Source organism: Tenrec ecaudatus, chromosome X (genome assembly GCF_050624435.1).
Source record: "Tenrec ecaudatus isolate mTenEca1 chromosome X, mTenEca1.hap1, whole genome shotgun sequence".
NCBI classification, from domain to species: domain Eukaryota; kingdom Metazoa; phylum Chordata; class Mammalia; order Afrosoricida; family Tenrecidae; genus Tenrec; species Tenrec ecaudatus.
The window spans coordinates 162,360,624-162,387,080 of NC_134548.1; the positions used below are offsets into that span (position 1 = coordinate 162,360,624).

Genomic DNA, 26,457 nt, shown 5'->3' on the forward strand with positions numbered 1-26,457 from the left:
GCGCTCGCCGTTTCTCCTCAGTCAGGCGCTGGGCTCCGTTTCGGTTTCACTTCCGGTGAGGGGCCGCCTCAGAGCGGGCGGCGAGCAGACGGCGAGCGCAAGCGGCGGCGGTGACTGCTGCGCCGCTGCCGGGGGGCGTGCAGGAGCGCGGCGGCGGCGGCGGCTGGGCCTGGAGCGCCTGCAGCCCACCTCCCGGGGGCGGGCTCCCGGCGCGAGCAGGGGCGGCGAGAAGATGGAGGAGCTGGTGGTGGAGGTGCGGGGTTCCAATGGCGCTTTCTACAAGGTACTATTGCTGGCAGGCCCGTCCTCGTCCTCCCCGCCCTCCCTCTTGGCGCGGCCTCGGCGGGACGCGAGCCTGGGGTCGGGCGGCGGCCGCGTGGGGCAGAACCGCGGGGCCTGAGCAGCTCCTGAGGCCCGGCGCGGTGGGAGGGGCGCCGCGAGCCGGGAGGACTAGGGCGGTGCAGGTAGCGCGGCGGGAAGGCCGGGCCGCCGTCCCAGCGCCTGCCCGCCCGCCCGCCAACTTGGCCTGCTGCGGGGGGCCCCTGCCGGGGAGGCCCGGCGCCCAAGAGGGGCAGGTCCCCTCAGGCGTCGCTCTCCAGGGGCCGGATGGGGACTTGAGAGGGCGCCGCGCCTTCTAGCGAGGTGTAAAGCCAGGGTGGTCCCGAGCGGTCATTGGGACCGCATGACAATGGCATCTGGGCTGGATGGGGCTCTCTGTCTTTGTGCCTTCTTAGAAGACACTCCAAAGTTCCGGAAAGACCCTCACATAGTGGGGCCACGCGAGCACTCTAGAAGTTGGTAATCCTTAAGCTTCGTGCTTCTCCCCGCAATCCCCCTTCGCCCTCCTTACCTCAATTTTTTTAAAAACCTGGACAGAATCAGAAATACTGCTCCTACTACTCACAACAATTTTTTTTCTTTCTCGAAGGCCCCAAAGACTGGAATATGTGCCACGTAACTTCAGCAAATGAATCGAGAGTTTATTATTACTAAGGAATTTTAAGAACGGAGTGTTTGGGTATATTTGTTCTCTGCTGTAAGCCTAGGTATTTGGCGATCTTCCCTTTGCATGGCTTAATCTGGCAGTGGACTGCTCCGCGGTGGTCTTACCTAGGCTGCCTTGGTTTGGCTGGTGGTTTCTCTTGTGGAAGTCGCATCTATGCAGAGTACCTGATAGCTTCCATCGTACAAAGGAGATGACGAAAGATCATCTTGTGATGGCTCAGTAGTGCGTTCGTTGGTATGAATGTACTAGAGCAGTCTATAAATTCTTCCCCCTTGGAGGTCTGGGTAACTTCTGGAAGTAAGAGCCCACTACCTTACTACAGGTACTCTACAGTATTATTGCCAGTAGAAGGTGCACATGGCAGGAAGTGGGGCCATTGGCCAACATGTTGCTAAAATTATAGAATAACTCTATGGTTTCGAATGGGACTTGTCCGGCTCCGAGGACTGAAACCATTGGCTTAACTACTGAGCACATTAGCTTCTTAACAGATTTATGAAGGCACTTGGGGATCAATACCTCATAAATGACTAGAGAGTGCCAACAGAGGCAACAAGGATGATGAGCCTGTTGTCTATACTGGGAGGTGAAAGTTAACTTAGGCTTTTTGTTCTTCACAGAATCTCTCTGATATTAAAATGGGACGATTGACCCTGTGACCAAAAATTGTGGCTGCATTTATTTCTGCAAGCTGTGATTGCAAATGGTTTGTGTAGAAGAATTTTGTTTCCTAGATCTGAGATTTGGGTCCTATATCGGGGGGACAGCTATAATATGCAAGCCAGGACTAATGGCTGAGCAGTAGTATTTAATGGATCTACAATGGCAGCTTATACTAGACTTGGATCTTTTAGGAGGATTTGCTTGCCATAGGAGAAAAGTAGCACATCCTGGTCTTGAGGGATTTATTGTTCACTTCCAGCAATATGGGCTTTGCTCCACTGATTTTGCTTGCAAAGGGACTTGCATATAAGAAATGCCCTTAAGGTCCCTTTCTTGCTTTTCTTTTTTAACCAAGTGACTAAACTGGAGGGTGAATTAAAACAAACAGGCAAAAAAAAAAGGGTATCACTTAGTTCTTTCAGAGGAAAATTAGAACTTGAACAAATGAGTGCAGAGAAGTTTCTGTTGTATCAACAGGCAGTTTCGAGGCCACAGCCATCCATCTGAAGTACAAGGAATCCTCTGCCCTGAAAAAGCCTATTTATTACGAATTTGAGGTGCTGCACTACTTTACAATGTGCATCAACTCATTTTTTATTATTGTAATGTGTTTTAAAATGTTAGTATTTGTCTGTAGTTCTCTAATGGTTTTTATGCATAGAAAATACACTGTATGCTAGACCTGTATCAAACTCTTCCAACTTTAAAGACAAATTGGACTTTTAATTGGACTCTGAAGGGTAAATTGGGCCAGTTAGGAATGGGGACATAATCCAGAGACATCTTGAATTTAATGAAGAAGTTTTGTTTGTTGTTTTAATGAAAACCTCAACTCATCTCTGCTGGTTAAAAAAATTTCTATAGTGAAAAGTTTAAGTGTTTCTGTAACATAATATTGCTCTGAGTTATAAAAGCAGAGCAAAGGTCAGTTGAATTGCTTGTCATATCTGGTAGGATGGACAGGAAAGATAGGAAATGAAGACCAATAAAAATGAACTGCTGTAGAGAAGTGTGCTGCATTTATGAAAAGGGGGGACTTGATTAATCAGATTGATTTCTTTTAAAAAGTCCTTTAAATGCTAAACAAATCAAATGTTCTTGTTATAATTGAATCCGTACTCTTACAGGCCTACCAGAGTCACCAAGATTGTGAAGGACAAGTCTCCACCTTTTGAGCCCGTGCTCCAGTCTCACAGTATAAACTTGGTAGAGTATATGCTAGTGAACATTTTATTCGTTCTCTAGAAAATAGCTCATGGTCAGGACTGCGAATTCACATAGCCACCCAGCCTAGATAGACACTCACATCGCCCCAGTTCCCTTCTACATTTTCGCTCATGCTGTTTCTGAAACATTGCAAAGTTCAATGACTATAATTACCACAGACACTACTTTTATCCTCGGTTCACTCTTTGACTTTGGGTCAGTACCATGTCTAGACCCTTGCATTACTTAAGATTCAAAACACTCTGAAATAGACCTCACACAATCTTTATACAGCATTTTCTAAGGGAATAATGTTGAAATGCAATTTAATTGTAAAGACATCTTGCCACACCAAGTGTAGTTTTCTTTGGACCAAGTGTTTGGATGTGTGGAGATTGGTTAAGTACTCAACTCCATTTTAGAAGTAAAGTGTGCTTTGCTCCAGTGCAATTACACGGACATACCTTCAGATGACTAGTGTTTGCACCTCATATCTTGGCAGCATGCGATGCAAAACCTCTAATTTCTCTGAAAGGATGGTGACTGATACCTGATCCCTTGTCATATGGTGAAATGGTGCTTGATTATGCTCTTATTGTGACATTAATATTTTAAAATATTTTAAAATGTTAAGTTTGGTATCTGAGTTGAGAGACCTCCATTTGGTGAATATTTTAACTATAGCTTGCAGCTACATATGATGAAATGAACAATTGGAGGAAGACTTTTAAGAAAGAAGTGGTCTAAAATGCCGTTTTAATTACATTGCCCACTAGCAATCACTTTTACTACAGATACACTTGCCTAAGGGACTCTTCGTGAGTGATTTGCTCAATTCACCAGTACTAGCTTTGCATATCGGTGTATGCAAGGAAGCGGATTTTTCAGGCATTTTCCTTCCTCCTTTGTCTAAATAACCTTAGAATTTACTATCTTTGAAAGCATGGTTATCCGCCCCCTTTGCACTGTGTACTTTCCACCTCCACATTCCAGTCTCCCTCGGGCTCCTGCTAGCTAGCCTCCGGACGATGAGGCGAAAGCAGACCTCAGAGGTAGAAGGTTTGAGTAAATCCCTGGTGCTCGCTAGTGGGCTATGCTCACTGTGTTGGCTCACTGCTCAATTGTCGAGTGCTTGCTGGGTGCCAGACACTGTTCTAGGTGTTTTTCTTCCTTAATCTATTTAATCCTCCAATCTCATTTGTTGTCCAGAGAAGCGAGTGCCTAGTGTCACCAAACTATTAAGGGTTTGAAATCAGTCTGACTTCCTGAAATGGTGGAATTTAGCTCAGAAATGACTTGAATGTGATTTCTCCCTCATCTTGAAATTTCATTGTGGCATCCGATTGCATCAGTTATTATATATATATATATATATATAAACAGCCATCTATAACTACAGTTGTAGCTTTTAGTGCCATTTTTTACTGTGGACACGATACCCAAAACCAAAGAACTCAAACTCACTGCCATTAAGTTGATGTCGATTTATGGTGATCCTAGAAACTGCCCCTGTGGGGTTCTGAGATTTATTTTATTATTTTTTACTCTTGCAACTTGACATTCTTCTTTGTAAATTCTTCCTGTGAATGGTCTGTTCATGAAAAATCACTTTAGAAGTCTTTGACCAACCTGTGCCATGTGCAGTGGTTGCCTTGGGAGTGCTTAACTGAAGCACTCCAAAGCTACTCCACATGCACAGAAGCAAAAGAAAGCGCCATTTTATTGTTTGCTCTGTTTCTGCATTGACTCGAGTCAATGCAAAGCAGAAAGACTTGAAAGTATCTTAGAATTTGTTGTTCACAATCCAGTGTAGTGCTAAAACAATTCTAGTTAGGGAAAACCTGTGTAATACCCTCAAAAAGAAAATCCGCAGAAGATGGAGACATGGGAAATGGGATGCAAATAAGATTGAAATGAACAGTTGAAGGGAGTCAGTGAACAGAAAAGTGCAATGAACCTCATTCATAATATGTGCACTTAGTACCCACACCACAGCTCATGTCCAGCCTCCATACAAAGGGGGACCAAGTAATAAGGTGCTTTATATGTGAAGTGGCTCGTTTCCTCATCAGTGCTGCCGGCACTGTCTCCACTGAGTGGCTGGGTACTGGCCAAGTGTATTGGTGGCCAGGTGCTCACACTGAGACTAAGGGCTCACAATTGAGATTATGTACTACTAAGTAAGTTGGGGGTGTGGAATATATTGGGAGAGGAAGACTGCCTATTGTCTTGTGGACAGCAGTGTTGCAATTGGATAACTCATCATTCTGAAGTTGGGTAAGCCTAATTTTGTGCTTGCTTCTTGGGTCCACTGGCCAGTTAGTTGGGAATTCCAGAGTGGTTCCTGTTTTCCTGTTTATCTTCACCCACCTCAGCACATACTCACTGAGGAGCTTGTCTGTTTTTAACTGCATTTTGCCACTTTTCTCAGATCCCAGAAATTTTTACCATGACTTTTTTTCTTTCAAAGAATCTAAATTGTCATTCAGTATTTAATAACTTTGTGGTAACATGCTTTTTCCCTATCTCAATTTAAAAATAAATTTGGTGGGTGGTGGTAGTGTAACTTTACAAAATGCTAGAGCATCAGTGGTTCTGTCTGGTAAAAATGTACTTCCCTCTGCATTAAGACTTCAACCCATGGCTATGGCGTTAATTCCAACTCCTTATGTACCTAGAGAGGGTTCCTGCGGCTTTGTGACTCCTTATGGGAGCAGACAGCTGCACTTGTCTCCTGAGGAGTGGCTGTTAGGTTTGAGCACTGCCCTTGCGGTGAGCAGTCCAGTGTTTACCAGGCAGTGCACCAGGGTTCCCTGGCCTCTCTGCATTAGCACTTGTTTATTTAGGACCAGCTTTATACCAGGCATTGTGTTAGGCAAGTTGACTGGCGCAGAAGGACCCTATGCGTGTCAGAGTAGAAGCTCTGGAGGCTTTCCAGTGGCCTAGTCTTAAGGAAGTAGCTTGCCAAGCCTTTCTTCTGGGGCACCACTGAATGGATTAATAATGCCAACCTTTTTGTTAACAGCTGAATAGTCCTCATTGGTGCCACCTCGGACTCTGCGCTAGGCACTCACTCAGGACACCACTATTGTGTCAATTTCAATGTATAGAAATCCTATAGGGCAGAGTAGAGCTGACTTGCTCTTGTGGGTTTCTGAGGCTGTGAATCTTTACAGAATAGCCTCATCTTTCTCGTGGACCTCAACTACTGATTTTATGGTTAGTAGCCCAACATGTAACCCAGAAGAACTCTTCAGCCCTAAGCATACGGACACCCATTAGAGTCCCCACTGCACCTCAAAACAGCCTATTTTCGTCCTAAACACCAATTTTGCTGGACGTGGCTTAGATTGCTAGGGGTTACAGCCGAGTGGGGTGCTCTGAACTGCTGGGGAGAGGTGCTTTGCAGGTGACCTGAGAGCAGGGTTGCCAATGTTGGCTATGGGAGGGAGCCGGGTAGGAGAGGCAGCACCCTGGAGGTGGAGGGGACAGGATCCTGTGGTAGCACCTGGAGGCAGACCTGGTCATAGGTCCACAACCCGCAAGGCTTCTCTCCCTCCTTTTCATTCCACTGATGAAAGCAGAGACAAGACTGTGTCACTGCCTTCAGTATTCAGTCAAGGTGTGAGTCAAACAACAGAAGTGGTTGAAGGGAGATGACAGGGCAAGATAGGACAAAATAATTTATAAGTTATCAAGGATTCATGAGGGAGGGAGGGGAAAATGAGCTGATGCCAGGGGCTTAGGTGGAGAGCAAATGTTTTGAGAATGATGAGGCCAATGAATGTACAAATGTGCTTGACACAATTGATGTATGTATGGATTGTGATAAGAGTTGTCTGAGCCCCTAATAAAATAATTTTTAAAAAACTGATTTTGAAGCATTTGCTCCCATAGCTGTGGACAGATGAGCCGAGGCTGTGCCATTCCTCAGACCCTGCCTGACCCTCACACCCAGGTGTATTTTCAGACCTGGTGAAGCACTTTCAGTTGCAGGGCTTCTTTCAGGGAATTGATTTGGGGAAATAGACGAATGGTGAATGAGTATGATTAAGTTGTACAATCATTGCTTTTGGCAAATAGAAAAATAAGTCAAAATATAGCAGTGAGTAATGAGGCTGACTTTTAGAGTGCTTTTAAGGTGATTCTGAACGCAATCACCATGATTTTTAAGTGCTTTAAATCAGTGCTGGGTACTAGACCTTTCTGTGCTGATGGAAAACTTCTCTTGCACTGCTGCCCACTATAGTCAGTCACTTGTGGCTGCTGAGAACTTGAGCTGTGGCCAGTGTGACTGCAAGACAGAGTTTTAATTTTCTTAGATTTTTAAAATTTACATGGAAATAACCATATGTGACCAGTGGCTACTATGGTGGACCACTCACTTTCAGACAGTGTCAATACTATTGGCTAGATGTTACAGCAGTTCTTCCCCAGCTGTGACAAGCTTTTATTGGCTGACATGCTTAGGTTCCAAAGACTAGGTGGTTATGTGAAAATGGCAGATGATCACATCACCTCACTCCTGTCACCTGTCTGGTGACTATCCCACCAGGATCCTGCTGAAGTCACATGTAATCCATCACTGCCACCCCTCCCTGACCTGAACAAGAGGGCCGCCCAATCTTGCCTAGCCTGGGTCTTTACAAGATGGCGAGTACCAAATTAAAACTCTGCTTTGGGGGAGTGGGGTCAGATTGGCAACTACAACCAAGAGCCCTACTTGGAGATGATTTTTTTTCAATCATCAAGAAGGGCCGTTACTTCTGCCTTCGTCCTTGTCTAAACTTTTACAGTGCTTGCCTGGCTTGGTAGTAAGGAGCATTTGGCTCTTATTGTGTATTATATCAACTTCTTATTTCTCACTGCCCACCTTCTCATTCTTGTTTCCTCTCCTTCCAGCCACCCTGTATTATTTTCAGAATAGGTGACTCTGGCTCATCCCCTCAATGCCCCCAAATATCTGTGGTAGTTTTGTCAGGATCTGGGGTTGCTCTTGCAGCCTTGTGCCTCCAAGTTCCCATGAGAGTACATCATATAGAGTGTGCTCTGACACTGCCCTTGTTCTTCAAATTCAGCTGCTGCTGGCCACTAACATCCCCCAGGTAGCCTGCCCCACCCTCACCTCTGCCTTCCTAAGGAGAGGGCTTATGGGAAGCCAGGGTAAGGAGCTAGGTAGGTAGGTGCTGGCCAACTGATGTGGCCTTTGGGGCCAACTGATGTGTCCTGCCTTAGGGTTCCTGGCCACAGCCTGTTTGCCCTGTCCCTCAGGGCTGGGCTCAGACCTCAGGGTCCTGTTTCCTTCCTTGAGGGTGAGTCACCTTCAGGATACCTGTTTTTACTGTCTACACCTTAGCCCCCTGTAGGTATGCTGGACCAGCAGGGCAGCATTCTGTCCTGCTGGTCTCATTCACTCCACCCAGCCCCTAGGCATCTCAGGCCCACAACTCCCTTCTTCCCTTTCAGGTGGTGAAACAGTAGGCCTATAGACATATGGGGTCTGCTAGTCAGTGTTTGTGATTGCCAGACATACATCATTAATGTGCAAAACAGATAGTGTGTGTTTTTTAAAACGATTGTCCTGGTGGTGTAGTGGGTTATACAAGTACAGTAGTTTAAAACTACCTACTGCTTCTCAGAAGAAAGATGAGACTTTCTAATCCTATAAAGTGTTAACAGTCTCAGAAACCCACAGGGGCTGTTCTACTTAAAAAAAAAACTATGAACAAATTCCCTATGCACACTGCACATCTTATTTTGAAGTAAAAAACCAACGGGGCAAAATCACCCTGTTGCCTGGATAAATGTCCTCAGTGGGCCGCAGTTTGAGGACGCCTGTAATACACAGTAAGGACGAATGCTTCTTACTAACAAGACATGCAAAACATGGTAAAAGTTTAGACAAGAATGAAGGCAGAAGTTGGCCCTTGAAAAACAAGAGACCATCTCCAAATAGGAGTTGGTTGTAGTTGCTAATCTGATTCTGCTCCCCCCAAAACAGAGTTTTAATTTGGTATTTACCAGCTTGGAGAGAGAGAAAGTGAGGGGGCTGGGTGTCTGTTCTTCCCTACATTTTTAGGACATAGTATATAAAAGTAAGAACTTAAGAGTGAAGGATGTACCCTTTTAAAATACATATATTCTAAAACATCATGGGTAGTATTAAATTATACCTCAAAACCCACTGTCTTCAAGTCAGTTCCTACTCACAGTGATCTTCCAGGGTTTCTGAGGCAATACATTTTTACAGAAGCACGCGGTGTCATCTTAACTCCTTGATGCAACTGGAGCCACTATGGGTATAGCAGCGCACCTGTGTACCATTATAGCCTGTCTTGCTCTTAGAAACTTTCATTCAGAATAGCTTCATTTCGATTCATTTAAACTTGATCTGCAGTGTTCGGCTGCTAACCAAATGAAGTGGTTTGAGATTGGAGCCTCCAGCAGCTCCTTGGGAGAAAGATGTGGCAGTCTTGCTTTCATAAAGATAGCCCTGGAGTCCTGTAGGGTCACTGTGAATCTCAATGAACTCTATGCCAATGGGTACACTTAAGTAAAGAATTCTAAGACTGTTGTGTAAGTAGCTTTCATATAACTTTTGGGGAGCCCTGCCTCAGCTGCCACTGTTTTTCTTGGGAAGAGTTAATTACTACTTGAGTGATATCTTTGAATTTGATGTTTGGGAAGTTTTGTGTTTTAAAGAATCCTTTTATATCAGACTTTTTGAAAATGTAACCTAGTCTGCTTAGTTTACCAAAATGCTTGCATCAATTTTAACTTAATGAAGATTTGCTATATATTAAAAGATGGTGCCAGATACTGAGATACAGATATGACTGGTATTGGAATTGGTTATTTGTATCCAAATTTGGCTCTATGCTTCCAACAGGCACCAACTGTACCCAAGCTAGCAAACTTGTTGGTATCCTCCATCAACCCCCTCTACACACACACACACACACACACACACACACACACACAGAGAGAGAGAGAGAGAGTTTGATTCACTATCCAACTCATGATTGTTACCTGCTAATTTCAATTTAAGAATATATCTCAAAAGGAGCCCTATTGGCATGCTGGGTTAGGTATTGGTTGAGTTGCTAGCTGCAAAGTCAGTAGGTCGAACCCACCCACCTAAGTCGGTGGTAGAAAGATAAGACTCATAAAGATTCATCACCTCTTATAAAGATTAACAGCCTCAAAACTCCCCTGGAGCAGTTCTACCTTGTCCTATGGGTCACAATGAGTCAGTATTAACTCAATGCCTATTGTTTGTTGTCACCTCCTCCCTCCATATCTCAAATCCCTTTCCTCTTAGCCAGCATTGAGAACTATTTAGTTCTAGGCCTGAGATAGTCTGTCTCCTTGGAATATTTCAAAAGTCTCTCGTTTTTTTCTGCTTCCAGTCCCATCCTCCCAGCCAGAATAACCAGTCTAAACTGTAGATCTGTTAGGGTTGTGCTTGGGAAAATTCATCCTCCTACAGTTCCAGTTCATAGCGACCCAATAGAGCAGTGGTTCTCAACCTGTGGGTTGCGACCCCTTTGGGGGGGTGTGTAACGACCCTTTCACAGGGGTTGCCTAAGCCCATCGGAAAACACTTTTCCAATGGTCTTAGGAACTGAGACACCACTCCTCTATCCGTCTCCAGGCAGGTCCGCCCACATGCAGATATGCCCACCTACGAGTACTTGGTGTGAAGACAGTTACCAATACGACACCATGCTTCAAGGCAAAATTTCATTTACTTGTCATTAGAAATATTTCACAATCTATAATGACATTGTTTTGTGATTAATCACTATGCTCTAATTATATTCAATTTGTAACAATGAAAATACATCCTGCATATCAGATTACATTACATTTCACAACAGCATTAAAATTACAGTGATGAAGTAGCAATGAAAATCATTTTATGTTTGGGGGTCACCACACATGAGGAGGTCATGGCATTAGGAAGGTTGAGAACCATTGCAGTTGTCTTCATGGGAGCAGACAGTCTCATCTTGCTTCCAAGGAGTGACTATTAGGTTTGGCTTGCCAGCCTTATGGGTAGCAGTCCAATACCTAACCCACAATGCCCAGCAGGGCTCTTTAGCAGGATATATCAAAAATCTTACTGCCAGTGAGTGGGTTCTGACTAATAGCAACACCTTTTGAATCTAGACCCTTCCCATTCTCCAACCTTAACTCCTGTGCAGCAGCAAACTGTTCTTTTTTCTCTCTTTTGTTCTTTGTTTCTTTTTAACTGAGATATATTTCACATACCATAAAGTCCACCATTTTAAAGTGTGCCATTATCTAATTGCAGAACATTTTATCGTCCCTCCAAAATGAAGCCTCATGTTTACTAGCAGCCACTCCTTCCTCTTCCTCCTCTCCCCGACAACCCCTGACAACCAGGAATCCGCCGTTTTCTCTGATTGGCCTCTTATGGCCATTTCACATAAATTGAGCCATACAATATGAGGAGGTATCAAAGACTTTATAGAAAAACTGGAATGTAAAGGTCATGTGTTTTTTCCATGAACTCTTTGAGGACCCCCTCATATATGTCACTTTTTGTTTGGCTTCTTCCACTTAGCATAATGTCTCCAGATTCATCTATGTTGTAGCATGTTACCAGTGCTGCCTTTTTATGGCTGAATAATTTTCATTGTATTAATGTGTATGTACCGCATTTTGGTTATCCATTCATCTGTTGGTGAACATTTGGAGAAAGATGAGATTGTCTCCACTCATAGATATTCATAGGGTCCTTATGAATTAAAATCAACTCTATTACAATGGGGTTCCAAGCCGTTTCTCAATGCTCTGTGTGTTCATTCATGTAGTTCTTTCTGTCTGGAATTGTTGTCTCCTTGGGTAGTTCTTACTTGACATTTAGGTTTTAGTTGGGACCTATTTTTCTGTCTGGCTTTCTTGGTCACTTGGCCAAAAAGAGCACACGTTTTCTCCACTAGACCAACTTACGAACAGTCTTTAAGTTGGCTAGTTATTAGTTGCCACAAAGTCAATTTCCAGAGTAATCAACTCTAGAGTAGACCTGTATTCTAGAAGATTTTCAAGTCTGTGACCTTTCAGGAGCAGATCACCAGCCCTTTTCTTCCTAGGCATCTCTGGGTGGATTTGAACCACCAATCTTTGGGCTAATAGTAGAGAAGCTTAGCTGCTTTCACCGCCCAGGGAACCTGAGTTTCTACTCAAAACTGTCACTTCCATTGAGTTAGTTATGACTCATAGTGACCTTGTAGTACAGGGTAGAACTACTTCAGTGGGTCTCTTGAGACTGTGATTCTTTACAGGAGCGGAAAGCATCATCTTTTTTCCATAGAGCAGCTGCTGGTGGGCCACCGCTGCTGACCTGGAGTGGAGCATCCCTACTCAAAACACACTGCACCACCCCACGAAGGCCCCTGAAGTTTCTGTACTCCACCGCGGAAGGTGGCTGGCTGAAGGGCGTATTCTCAGTTGCCCTGCTAGGTGCTTGAAGCATGGCTATAAATAAGCCCTACTGCCACCTTCAGGCCCCTGACAAAAATCACATAGAAGGCAAGTTTAGAGACCCGGGGGTGGCTAGAGGATGTAGCACAGAGAAATTGAACATCTAACCTGGACGCCAGTAGGCATATTAGCTAGGTAAAAAGGTGAGAAGGAGTGTAGGAAGAGGGACAGCATGTACAAAAAAGCCTCAGATGTGCAGGGGAAGGCAAGGGCAAACAGTTCATTTAGCATGGCTGGAGTACTGACTCCCAGACATGACCTGCTAGCCCTGGAGAGGTGTGCCTGGCCAGTATGGGAAAGGACAGAGCTTGTCAGCAATCCTGTGAGCAGCAGGGGGCCACTAAGGGAGAGAGAGACAGAGAGAGAGACAGACACACAGCGAGTGTGGGCGAGAAGCTTACATCTTGCGGGGTCATTTAAAACTAAATTAGGAGAGACAGTCCTTGCTTTGTTTGCTTTGCTTGGCTTTCCTCCTCTTGTCTTATTATCTAAAACCACCTTTTCTGCACCTACCAGAAACTGACTTTTACCGAATGAAGGACAGCGTGGTGATGAAAGAATTCTTGAATTATTAGTTAGCTATTGCTTTTTGTTATGCGTTTCTGAAGATTACTGGCAATTCTATCCTAAAATGTAAAAGGCCGAACCTCTGGGGTTTTTTATTGCCTTTTTTCCCCCAAGTGCCTGTGAGATTGAGAATTTAATTACGCTCTGGTGATTGGGCTTTTTAGTGGCGTTTGCAGCGCATGGTTATTAAGAAAAATTAATGTTCTTGTGTAGACATACATTTGAGGTTTTATTTAATCATTTACTATTCCCCTAATGTTTTATTAAGAAGCAAAAGATGGGTAGCAGCAGATCCAGCCTGGCTGGCAATATGGCCCTGGCACCCATTTTGGAGGCTTCAATCGTCCTAGTCTGGAGTGGCTGTCCTGCTTGGACCGAGCACAGGTGCTGTCTGTTTCAGGTTACTCTTTTTCTTCGGAGATGGTGAACTTGGAAGCAGTCCATATACCCCAACCACCTTGTTGCTTTGTTGTTCATTAAACTATCGGTATACTTAAATATTAGCACATCCCAATCTCAAACCCACTTCCAATGAATTTCTGAGGCTGGAAGAAGAGACAGCCTCCTATTCCTCTGGTACAGTGTCTGGTGGATTATTGAGCCACCGACCTTGCAGCCCCCAACACTCAGAAACGCCACCAGGCCTCATCATTGTGATTAACAAAACCGTGATCCTCAACAAATGACAGACTCATGTGAAGCTCCATTTTTCTTCTCAAACACATACTGGAACATCTCTATAAAACTTGGCTAAAAACACTGAAATATTAATTTAACTGTGGTGTTTTTCTTACAGGCATTTGTAAAGGATGTTCATGAAGATTCAATAACAGTTGCTTTTGAAAACAAGTAAGTGTCTTGATATGTATCTTTTAATGCTCAGGCTCTTTAATATTTTGTACAAGCTATTTCTTTTACTCTGCAATTTTTTAGAAATTAAAAGTCCAGTGTGTGTTTTCCAGGAATGGGTCTACACGTTACTGACCAGGAAGTTCCTGAGCAACTCAACATTAAGTCACTGGAATAAGTGTTCCTACTAATGACCTCAGAGGTCCTTGTCTCTCAGTGCCCCTACACCTGTCCATAAATCTCATTCCACTTTTATGAAACCCAAGCTTAGATAGGAAAACTTACATTTTTTTTGGTTTGAAACTAACTTACATGCCACAAAAGAATCCATGTCGGTTTCATGATTACTTTTCTTCCTTTCATGGCCACTCAGACTAGCTTTTAGACCTGATGGGTGAGGGTAAAGGATCTCTTTCCTTTTTTTCCCTGTAATTATAACTTTACTTTTTTGTTTGATATATTTATGTATCTTTATTTTTTGTTTTGATTTGAGGAATATAATACAAAGAAAAACATTCTATGTAGTTTCACAGCTCATTGCATCGAATGAGTGACAGTATCCCATTAAATCACCCATTTTTGTGGTTCTTTTTTTCCCCACCCTACATTGTCATTTTTTAAAAGATGAAAATGAAGGAGTTTGCAGGTCTTGGTTAAAACCATTTAATTCTTGCCACATTAAATCTAAAATTAATTGTTTTAGTTGTCAAGTGCTTTTTATTAGAGATAATCATGGTCAGCCACTACCTTTTTTTATCCATTTCACCTTTTAAAAATCAATAATAGCACTAGCTGATTTCTTGTTTTTTGCTTTCTTCTGCTAGATGAGAAAATTAAAATACTGACAGGTCTGTGAGCATTACCTAACATATTTTAAGGGAGACAAACCTTGTGACAAAACTTGATTTGGATACAGGCTATTTTCATGGTAGCCATTGGAAATTCTGAAGACTCTGTGGGCAAAATATAGATTTGATCATGATCCTAGGATTTCAGTGAAATCTGATGTCTTTCCAGCAGTTGAAATATTTTGGATTTTGTATACAAAGAAAATCAATGGTATATTTAAAGCAGCTCACAAATCTGTATACACGGGCAGACTGCTTACAACTAGTGGAAGGGGAGATTAAGTGGTGATAGCTAAAGGATACTAGGTTTCTTTTTGAAGTCATGAAAATGTTTTAAAATTAAATGCTATGGTTTTATATATCTGTAATACACTAAAACAATTGAATTATATATTTTAAATGGATGAATTGTATGGTATGTAAATTGTAGAATAGAGTGCATTTTTCATTCTGTGAGCAGATTCTTAGTCACCAACAGAACAAACTAGTGACATGCTTAGGATGACAGAGATGAAAGGATTTAAAATGCCCTGCCTTGTTGCCAGTTCTCAACTCATAGTGTCAGACCCCAGTACAAATTTCAATACCGTGCATAGAATAGAATGCAATAGAATATAGAGAATCTATTTCTATGAATCATAGAGCTATAAATGTTCTAGAATGTGTCTGCTGATTTGAGTCTTGGTGGACATTTGGCTATACACTTAACAACATACAAGCCGCTAGATGTCATACCTCTAAAGAAGGAGTCCTCATTGACCTGGAGAGTAGTTGTTTTCCTTGTACTTGCACTCTTAACTGCTTACTCCTGTCACTAGGTAAACCCCATGTTTGCCATAAAGGCAGAGTTCTCTGCTTCCCACTCTCTCCGGTCTCCTATAATCCTTCATCTAATGCCACCCTTTAATGTTCATGTTGTGGTGAACCCCCAACCATAAAATTATTTTCGTTGCTACTTCATAACTGTGATTTTGCTTCTGTTATGAATCGGGCGATCCTTGTGAAAGGGTCGTTCATCCCCCAAAGGAGTCACAACTCAGGTTGAGAACCGTTGATCTAAAGTATTAGCAAACACTCATTTCCTCTCTGTTTTTCAAGAACGGGGCTTGTTTAAACACTGATTTTTAAGACACGTTTCCAGTTAGATTTCCACTGTAAACCTAAGATCATCTGAGCTTTCAACTTCCTCATCTCCTGGACCATACCTGTGTGAAAGGTTTTCTTCAAGCTTTCTGTCATGCTGGGAATAGAAGGGCTGTTGTTTGTCCTTGTATTCCTGGAGCAGGTTTAAGTTAAAGTACTGGGTTTGTTGGTTTCGAATATCCCCAGGAGTTGATGATGGGTACTTACCCAAGTTTTGCGCTGTAATGTGTGTGTGTGCCATTGTCTTGTTTTCTTTTGTTCGTTCTATTGGCAACAGTGCTTCCTAGTAATAGAACTATGAACTCTATTTTCCCTTCATATCCTTTCAATCAAAAGGAAACTTCTGTTGGTCAAAAACCAGTTTCCTTTAGAAGCACTTTTCCCTTCCATATTTCGCATTTTCCAATATGTATTTTTGTCTCTACATTCAAGAATGAGAATGTCTAATTCTTTTTGGAACCAAAACAAAATACAGAGGAATACAAAACACCTATTTGGTATTACAAGGCTTTACAGATGAAATTTAGCTATCAATTGGTAACTTAGGTTAAAAGTCACAGATCTTTAGTAAGTACACAAAGGCTTTAATGAAGTAAAGACATCTTTTAAAAGTTTTACTGGTTTTAACTCTGTACTGGCAGACCTTGGTGAGATTGTGGGTTCCATTCCAGATCACCCCGACAGAGTGAACATCTCCACAAAGCAAGTCACACCTAGTTTGGGGGGGGGGGGTTCAGTACATGCAGAAGTTGATACTAGACTCATCTGTTAGTGTGCAATAGTATTAGGGAATGTTGTGAAAATGACCAACATGGAACACACCACACTGGTAGACTTGCTTGAAGCAGAGTTAGCACAGCCTTTCCATCTGTAAATGTGTGATAACTGCAAAGTACAATGAAGTGAATCACAGTCAAATGCAGTCTGCCTGCACAGCAACACGGAGGAATGGGGTCAGTACCACTTTACCACTGTCTGGATTGGCACCAATTTTGGGTGAATTACCTGCCTTGTGATAAACAGAAGGCTCTTTGAAACAGCAGCAGCACCACCAAATGCTTTGACAACTTGCTAAGATTTAACTAAGAAAACCCTTGCGCAGGACAGGAACATTATGCACAGGCCAAGAGTTGCTATTTGCTGGTAAAACGCCCCCTGGGAGTGACTGCTCCAGCAGCAGACGCCCCTGTGGCTCGTTTGCAGATTATTAACCTTTTGTGTCTTTGTTATGTTAAAGAGTAATTTGATTTTCTTTCAAAATTGTCCCATATCATTAAAAATAAAAAGCAAAAGGCAACTTACTGAACTGCTATAGACAGGCTTCGCCAGTTCAGTGGTTTTCTGAGCCTCTGCCAGCCCAGTGCATGCTGGGGCATCGCACTGCTCCGCAGCCAGCCACCTATGGTGAGACTTGACCACCTCGTGGGATCTCAAATTTAAAGGGGCAAAAGTGAGTTGTAAGTTGTTACTGTGTTGACTGCCCTGTTTTGCTTGGGAACCCCAGAGCATGTTGGACCCATTGCTGTGGCCATGGAATGTGGGTAAATTTCTGTTGCAAGTAAAAGTACACCGATGGTGTCACTAACTGGTGGAACTAACATCATTAACATAAATGTGGAAGTCCCTTTGCTTTGGTAGTTTTACAATTAGAATTCTCGGAGTTGGCCTGATTGGAGAACAGTTCAGTTGATTTGTTGTGTTGAGGGAAGTATCCTAAGTGGAACGCCTCCCAGACTGCTGTGCAATTAAAATGTCTGCTGCTTTAAAACCAGCACACCGGGGCTCCAGCTTCACAAAACATCATTGGAGGTGCAGCTGTTGTTTTAGGTGACCACCTAAAGCTTGTTCAGTAATAGTCTGTGTGCTTATTTTCAGCTGGCAACCTGAGAGGCAGATCCCATTCCACGATGTGCGATTCCCACCACCTGTAGGTTATAATAAAGATATAAATGAAAGTGATGAAGTTGAGGTAAGTTGATCCTGCTATGAAGCTATTCAGCAGTGAAGGTATAGGGGCTGTTGAATTTGCCTTGTTCCATTTTCACACCCCGTTTTAACGCTGTTCACAGTTACCTTGAGTATTACAGCACGGGTTGGCATGTGCTATGGAATGCCCTCCAAAAGCCATGGCTTTGAATTGATTTCCACACTTGATGAGCTTGTAAGACAGTAGAGCTGCACCCTGGGTTGTCATCCTTTTGGAAGCAGACTGCCATGTGTGTGTCTCTCTCTACCCTCTTCAGTAGCCTATGGGTTTGAACTGCTGGCCTTTCTGTTAGCAGTCGTATGCTTAAAGCACCCCCAGGCTCTTGCTTTTAACTGAGCAATCTTGATAATAACTTAAGTGATATATAATGTTTAACCTGGGCGTTTTCAATAATACTTGACCCATTTTTGAAAGTGTAGTGCTGATTTTCTCTGCTCACTGGTACTGCTTTTTCCCCATCAATCTCTGAATCTTTGTTTGAGTAATATAGTCTTCAGTTACAGCTGTGGCCCTCTTTTCATCAGAATGGATTAGGAAAATACTTTGACTAAGGACTGAAAATCTCTTGCTTTCTAACATAGCTGTGTCCTTGAATTCTTTAAATAGCAAATGTGCCTTTATATTTTGAAGAGCCCATTTTACAAGTTCATCTTGTGCCATTGATTTTCTTTGGAGCACCACCACATTTTGCAGAGCACCAGGTTCATGATTATGTTCCTGCTCACCCTGGCTAGTCTCCCCCTCTCACCTTGCTCCTATTTCCCATGCTGTTTTTCTTCTTTCTCCACCTTATTTAGAGCAATGCCTTATTAAGTGTTCTATTGCATGAATATTTGTGGAATGCAGGTAGCAACTAAGTAGACATTTGTGCAGGTAAGGCACAAGTGGTACTGGGCACCTGCCATCAGTTTTCTGAAGTCTGAGGGTGGAAGGGGATGTAGGACTCAGAGCAGGTACCTTGACCTCCAGACCTCAGTGTCTGAAGCTGGGGATGGTTCTGGAAAGGACCCTAAGGAAACAATTGCTGCTGATGGGATCTGAGGCCCCTCCACGTTTTGTTTGCCTAAATTCTCCTGGAGATGACTGGTGTCTTCACAATAAAGATGTCCCTGCTACACATTCATAACAGTGGTCAGCAGAGAGATTGGTTAGAAGAACCACTGCAGATTCGGCAGGGCAGCTGCTTTGGGCAGTTGGAGGATGGCCAGCATTGGTGCTGTCCATTTTAGTGGTGAAAGGACCAAAGACCAACGTGACTAAGGGACGGTCCACTGAATGGCCAGGAGACATAGAGGCCAGCGTGGTGTTCTTCAAGACCTGAGTGGGCTGTGCTCTTACCCTTCACTGACCTAGCAGCCTGCTTCTAGTTGGCCAGCATCAATAACATCCAATGAGTTTATTTGCTTATAAGAGTCAAACAAAAAAAAAGTTTGTACAGTGTAGCTGTACTTCCCAGCTCACAAGGAGGTATGCTCATATTTATGAATGGTCGGCCTTTATTGAGCATTCATATTCTGAGTACTTATTCCTGCTCAGCTCATGCTAAGGCAGAGAAGGAAAGTGCCTTTCCAGGGAACTCCCCAATTGAGGCTGCCTTTGGGTCTGGGTAGCTGTAAAGGGGTCCGATCTAGTGGGAGGGAAGACCCAGGGGAATTTTACTGAATTCTTAGCATGCTTTGGCTGTCTGTGGATTTCAAAGTAATGTTAACCATGAAATATTCTCTCGCCATTTTTGTGTAGGTTTATTCCAGAGCAAATGAAAAAGAGCCTTGCTGTTGGTGGCTAGCTAAAGTGAGGATGATAAAGGGTGAGGTAGGAAAATGCTCATTGCACATTTTTCTTTCTACCGAATTCCCTTTTCTAAGCCCAGGTGTTAAAGCCAGAACTGATTGGAGGCATTTTAGTATTCGATGTTTTCTCTCTCTGTTCAGTATGTTTCATGTGTTTCAGCTCAGTTGATTAAACAGTGCTTGATTAAATATTTCCTCCTAAGAATTTAGTTCCAAATAACTAAGTTTAGTATGTCACTCTGGTTTCAAAATGGTTCGGGATGACATTTTTTATTTCTGTCAGTTTTACGTGATAGAGTATGCAGCATGCGATGCTACTTACAATGAAATTGTGACAATTGACCGCCTGCGATCAGTGAATCCCAGCAAACCTGCCACCAAGGACACTTTCCATAAGATCAAACTGGATGTGCCAGAAGACTTAAGACAAATGTGAGTTGGTGCTCAAGAAATAAAGTGAACCTGCAAGTGACCGGTGGTTTTAAAAAGACATACACTTCAAAGTGACACTGATAGGTTTTGAAGTTCAGTTTGTTTTGGCCAAAATGCTTTGCTTTGCAGAAGTAAATTTGGAGAAAGAAAGCAATGTGTAGCCTTTTTTCCGTTCTGTAATTTTACATGTTTCAACCAACTTGAGTAAATGTACACCACGTGCATTTGTTTACTACACAAACTTGCTCATTGCCTTTCTCCATTTCAAAGTGCTATAGTGAATATCTGATATAATTTTATCATAAGCCACAAACCAAATTATAGGCAAAGAAGATTTCTCCAGATTGGTTTTCTTATTGCCTTTTAGCTATTATTTTCAGAACTAAATTAGAGCTAAAGAATCCACAAAGGTAATTCTCCATTTTAAAAACCTGGATTGCAGAGTATGCTTCAAAAGCCTTTTCTAGAGAAAGAGAGATTTACTGTTGCTTTTAGTGATTTCATCCAGCAGGTAGTTTAAGTTTGGTGTGGACATGTTACGCTTTAGATGAGCATTAAATTCACGTTTACATGACATAGAAATTCTGCTTTTAGCTTCTCAAGATTGTGTGTTTGTAATTGTGGCATCACCTTCTCTTTGTTTAATTGTTCAGTGGTTTTGCTGTCTTAAAAAGGAGACAACCGATCAAACTCAGGTAGTCTGTAACTTCCCTCACAGTTTTCAACAGTATATTCCAGAAAACAAATTACTTTTCATCTGTCCGCGACACCAGGAAGCCTGCAGGGAAGAATGGTTTTCCTCAACAACATGTCTTTGGTAATCTTAAGACCACCTAAAACAGAAATTAGGAAATTAAATAACCACACCTACCCTTCTTTTCTAAAATAGTAATTGCTAGGTCCTGCAGAGTATCTGAAGAGTTAATCAATCTCCAGAAAAGAAATGGAATCCATTTTTAAATGGAAATGAAATGGTACATCTTACATAAATAAATTGAAATATTGAAATATATGAGTGTTAAAGATGAATCTTTTCTGCATGTGGTTGGTAAACCTTTCTCTTAGCTGGGTTTTTTTTTTCTTTCTAGGTGTGCCAAAGAATCGGCACATAAGGACTTTAAAAAGGCAGTTGGCGCCTTTTCTGTAACCTATGATCCCGAAAGCTACCAGCTTGTCATTTTGGTGAGTGGTGTTCAGGTGTTTGCTTTGGTGGCATTCAACTGGAAGATATGCTTGGATAATAACCTTGTAAATTTAAATTACTTAGTCCATCAGCGAAGTCACCTCTAAACGAGCACACATGCTGATTGACATGCATTTTCGGAGTCTGCGCACTAAGTTGTCCCTGATACTGAGAAATGAAGAAGCCAGCAAGCAGCTGGAGGTATGTCGTTTTCCAGAGGGCTGCTTATAAGGCCATCTAGGATGATGATAAGTAGTGGGCACTTGGTCCTTGAGTCACTGTTACTTAGCGGTTCCCTATTTTTGGAAAATGTACGTAATCATACTAAAGTTTCCATGCCAGATGTGTCAAAATTAAGCAGTCAGCTAGCTGTATATCTTCCAGGACTTCTGGTCGGTTGACTTTTACTAGAAATTTGTCCAAACTGCTAATAAAAAGAGGCGATATTTCTTCCATATAGAACATGTAATCATTAAAGTACTAGAGAGTATTGAACTATCTAATCATAGTCCTCTCATTCTGTATGTTTATCTCTGTTTAAAAGGGTGTAGAACTTCTTCATTCTAATGGGTTGTCACTCTTTAAAACTCCTGTCTTCAGATTCCTGCCAGAGGCTATTTCCCTAACTTACTATTTCGTCTCTTAAGGTGCATTTTATCTACTTTTATTAATCCTCCAATAATTTCCATCACCATGCATTTATTTTCATTGATAACTACCTAGTCCTTCCATCCATTATCATAGAAGTGAAATTGATTTCAGTTTAATGTACCAATACAAAGGATATTACTATCAAATTCCAGGGTTCTTCTTCACTGTTCATTTCATTTGAGGGAAAACCATTATGCTGTGACAGTAAAAGACCCAAAATCATAAAACAAAAACAAACTGCATTGTCAAAGAGCAGGCCATCCAGGCTCCCTGCTTGTAAGGCCTTGTTCAACTCTTGCTGTCTCCCAGCTTGCTGTGTGACTGCCGAAGCACTGGCAGGAGAGGAGAGATTCATTGTCCTGTGTGCTACCTTTTCTTCCTTATGGCCATGGAGGTCTGTGTAATGGGTTTTTGCTCTCATTCTTTCTCGGTGTCCCTGTGTTCATACTTCTTTGAGGGGTTTTGGGGGGGAGGTGGAAGTGGTTCTCTCATAAATTTTAGGCCAGAGCAGCCTCCTCACTTTCATTGTGAGTATTTCAAAAATATACATGCTTGTCTTCAAACAGCTAATTTCTTCTTTAATGATCTACTCGCCTATCTTTGGCTTACCATGTATCAGTGAATTTATCAATGAAAAGAATGAGCCAGGCGAATGAACTAGGACTTAGAAAACATCTTGAAAAGTCCTAGGAATTGCTTGTATGTTATTTTAGTCTAATCCAGAAGACTGGAAATCGGTACTTTAAAAATGGGTTATACTAGTTATAGCCTTCCATTCAAATGATCAGGGGTGTTGAATACAGAGAAACTAGCATGCATGTCTGTCTTATCCTCACTACTAATATTAAAGAGATTGACATATTCCAATAAGAAATTTCCCATTTGTCAACATGAGCCACTAATATGTTTTGGTTTTCATTAATGGCATGCTGGAACTGAACATTAAGTCTTGATAAGACAATTGAAAGAGAGCGATTGTCCTCAAGTTTTGAGTGTCAATGTCACTCAGTTTTGCCATCACTGAGGACTTAAAAGAGTTCATTGGACTTGTGGATCCAGCTCACAGGGTCTCACAGACTTGGTTCACTTAGGCTTTGGATGCACATGGAGGATACAGTTGAAATTTTAAATCAACAGATTCGACCACCGTACCTGCACTTCATGTGCCTCCTTTGAGGGTGGCGGGGAGCAGTGTTTTAACGTTAGAGAAGTCTAGAAACAGTATCTAGTGACAATTTATACAAATGACCATTTCTAGGACAAAAATAATTTACTCAATTAATTTTTAAAAATGAAGTCAATAAGTGTTTTCTGAAGTTGGTCTTTTAAAGTTCCTCTCCCCTTTAACTAAATAGCATTGAGTCTGTCAGACCAAGTGAGCTGGCTCTTATTTGGGGACATTAAACTCCTGCTAAATTGCATTATTGATGTCATTTGTTAACTATGGCAGCCTTGCAAATAGCTATTTAAAAGTTACCTTGAAAAACTGTCAACAGACCCTTTGCTGTTAACAAAAAGATATCAAGTGGCACTGACCTTCATTTGCCTATAAACACTTGGGCTGTGGAGGTATATTCTAAAGCCTGTTAGTTTTCAACTGAAACTAACTTAGAGGCCCCTGACACACGGGGTCAGATAATTTACATGGCTGACCTAGAAACACTTAGCTTTAATGGCTGATAAAGCATCTTAATTGGACCTACGGTTTTCTTCAGAGTTCAAGACAACTTGCCTCAAGGTTTCATGAGCAGTTTATTGTACGAGAAGATCTGATGGGTCTAGCTATTGGTACACATGGTGCTAATATTCAGCAAGCTCGAAAAGTACCTGGGGTCACGGCTATTGATCTAGATGAAGATACCTGCACATTTCATATTTATGGAGAGGTAAATCTTCTATTGGCTCTTTTAAAACAAAATTTTAACGGAACTTGAGTGTTTGAGTTGACTCATCTTTGGTCTTGAAACTGTCCCTCCTTTGCCTTAGGACCAGGATGCAGTGAAAAAGGCGAGAAGCTTTCTAGAATTTGCTGAAGATGTCATACAAGTCCCCAGGAATTTAGTAGGTAAGTCACAAATTGTTGCCGATAGGAGCTACCAAAATGAAATCCTAGGTAAACTTCTCTACATAGATAGAATTCCCTTCTCCCTCTCTGGACAGGTGATTTCAATTGGAATTTATGCTCTTGTATGTGGTCTGTTGGCTACAGTTTATAGGAAATAATTGGCTAAGTGGAAGGCTCCAGGATTACATTTTTCAGAGGGTGCAAAGTGAACTTCATAGTGCCTGGAATTCTGGATGCCCTTTGCAGGACAGCTTCCCTCTATTCAATATATGAGAAGTTCCAAAAAGGCTGTGGGGAAATTCCACTTTTAGTTGTGTTTTCCCACAAACTTGTGGAAGCCCCCTTGTATCTTAAAATTGCATATGTCATTCAAAATCTTAAAATTGCATAATGACTTTTCAAAAATAATGAGAGGCACTATCATGTGCAGTAAATCACTATTTGAGCTCTCTTATGGAACTACAAGGAGCCCTGGGGGCACAAATGGTTAAGACCTTGGCTGCTGTCCAAAAGATTGGCAGTTTGAGCCCATCCAGTGACTTGGTTCGATAAAGACCTGTTGATCTGCTTCCAAGAAAACCCTATGGAGCAGTCATGCTCTCACTGGGTCGCTCTTAGTCACAAACAACTTAAGGGCGCCTGCCAACGACACTACAAAAGAACTGTAAAATGACAGCATTCTTGTTCATCTATCTATGTAGGTTAACCCAGTAAACCCATTGCCTTCCAGGTGATTTTTCACCCATAGCAGCCATACAGGACTGCCCCATAGGGCTTCCCAAATTGTACATCTTTAAGGAGACAGTGCTATACCTCTCTCCCACAGAGTGACTAGCAGGTTCTTACTGCGTGGGTTTAGTTAGCAACCAAGCATTGAGCCACTGAGCCACCAGGGCTACTTAAATCTCATCAAAGCTTGGTCTGACTCCAAATGTCTTGGTGGGGCTTTCAGCAAAGTGGGTGGTAATCTGATTTGGGCACCCTTGATTCCTGGCTGTCACTGACAGACACCCTTTGGCAGTGCTTTCCAAAGCTGCAGCTCTTTGGTGGAGCAGGTCGCCTGTCTATCGAGGCCTCAGCCTTCTTAGGGTTTTCATTTAGCGATAGAATTGAGACATACACACATTTACTGTCATATATATATTTTACCTTCCCTGATGTGACTGGTAATGAAAGAGTAATGCTTATGTCCTGTGGAAAAGGGTTAAAAAGAGAACAAGGTGTATTTAGTTTCAGTCATCCTTAATTTGCTTTTAAAAAAGACACACCAAGAAAATCAGAGAATTATACACTCCTTCCCATGCCATTACAAATACAAGGGACAGTGTTTTCCCCCAAAGAAAAATGACTTTGAAGAAGCTTAAAGTTGAAAATGTATGCATAGTAAAGGGATTATTTCAGGACAATGGAGTTAACTCAATTGCCATCAAGTCTCTTCCAATTCACAGCTACCCCATAGGGCAGCTTGGTTTTGAACAGCTGACCTGGTATTTAATAACCTATCTTGGAAGCCATTTTGGCACTAGGGGTCCCTACTGTGAGGCTAGGAATGATTTCTTTTTCTTTTTAAAGTTTCTCAAACAACTTTCCTATATTAGAAAATTCTGGTAAATTGTGGGAGTGCTTATAGAGAGATAGCCAATAGGCAGATTTATTTTTGTTAAAGTTACTTACATATCAGATTAATGTATATTACTTTGGAGACAACTTAATAGTAAGGGCAGGAGCTTGGCACTGGTCTTAGCTAACCATGGCCAAGTGACTTAGCTGCCTCAAGTCTGAGTCTCTTCACCTGTGAAACAATGTGATAGTAGTATCTGCCTTGCAAAGTTGTTGTGCTACTTAAATGGGGGACAAAATAAAACCCCAGTGACAGTACTGGACATAGTAGGGGGTCCAATGCATGTTAATTCTTTGTCTTTACCATATTTTAAAACTATGCCATCCAGTTCAACAGAGCAGAACTGTAGTGAGCTGTGAGGTGGGGTTTGGGAATAACTGCACAGTGCAGAATGAGTGGATCTGGAAGTAAAGATAGATTCTCCCTGGAAAGAAGAGGATTCTAGAAGTGACTGTTCATTACGGAGCCTGTTGAAGTACCTACGGTACTTTTGTGGTCCTAGTTAGCAAAACAAACTCTTCTCTTTTAAAGACTGTCTATAGCAATGCTGGGAATATTCGAGAGTTTTCAGAAAGTGTTTTTGTTTAATAAGAGCTGACAAGGCAAATCTTAAGGGAGATGTCAGCGTTAGTATTGTTTGGATTTTCCTTGAGCCTCATAGATTTATGATTTCTTCATTTTTCACACTCCTTAGTACACACACTCATTATTCTTCCTTTTCTTAAACTTTGCTTGCTCTTCACCACTCTGACAATGGCGTGGTTTAATTACTCTGTCAGCTAGAGTTAGCACATGGTACTTTGAATGGTTAAGGTATTGTCTTAATAGAAACGTGTCAATGACTCTGCTCACTCAGACTTTTATTAAAATGTATAAGTGGATTTAGATACATCGATATATTCATGCATGGCAAAGGGAGTTTTAGAAATTCAAACA

The 26,457-nt window shown here is 42.1% G+C and overlaps 1 protein-coding gene across 12 annotated transcripts in view; it reads left to right on the top strand.

Annotated features, from left to right (window-relative positions):
- FMR1 (fragile X messenger ribonucleoprotein 1) overlaps positions 1 to 26,457 on the top strand; it is a 40,984-nt gene continuing 14,527 nt past the window's right edge. For 5 of the 12 annotated variants that reach the window (XM_075538112.1, XM_075538111.1, XM_075538113.1 and 2 more), the window contains exons 1-10: positions 4 to 283; positions 2,797 to 2,875; positions 13,749 to 13,801; positions 17,668 to 17,761; positions 19,520 to 19,591; positions 19,853 to 20,001; positions 21,090 to 21,183; positions 21,269 to 21,385; positions 23,551 to 23,721; positions 23,822 to 23,900. In XM_075538112.1, the coding sequence (XP_075394227.1) occupies positions 267 to 283; positions 2,797 to 2,875; positions 13,749 to 13,801; positions 17,668 to 17,761; positions 19,520 to 19,591; positions 19,853 to 20,001; positions 21,090 to 21,183; positions 21,269 to 21,385; positions 23,551 to 23,721; positions 23,822 to 23,900 (925 nt within the window). In that variant the 5' untranslated portion in view covers positions 4 to 266. Of the gene's footprint in view, positions 284 to 2,796; positions 2,876 to 13,748; positions 13,802 to 17,667; positions 17,762 to 19,519; positions 19,592 to 19,852; positions 20,002 to 21,089; positions 21,184 to 21,268; positions 21,386 to 23,550; positions 23,722 to 23,821; positions 23,901 to 26,457 lie in introns of all 12 variants that reach the window. The other 7 variants (XM_075538122.1, XM_075538121.1, XM_075538117.1 and 4 more) reach the window with 5 other exon arrangements.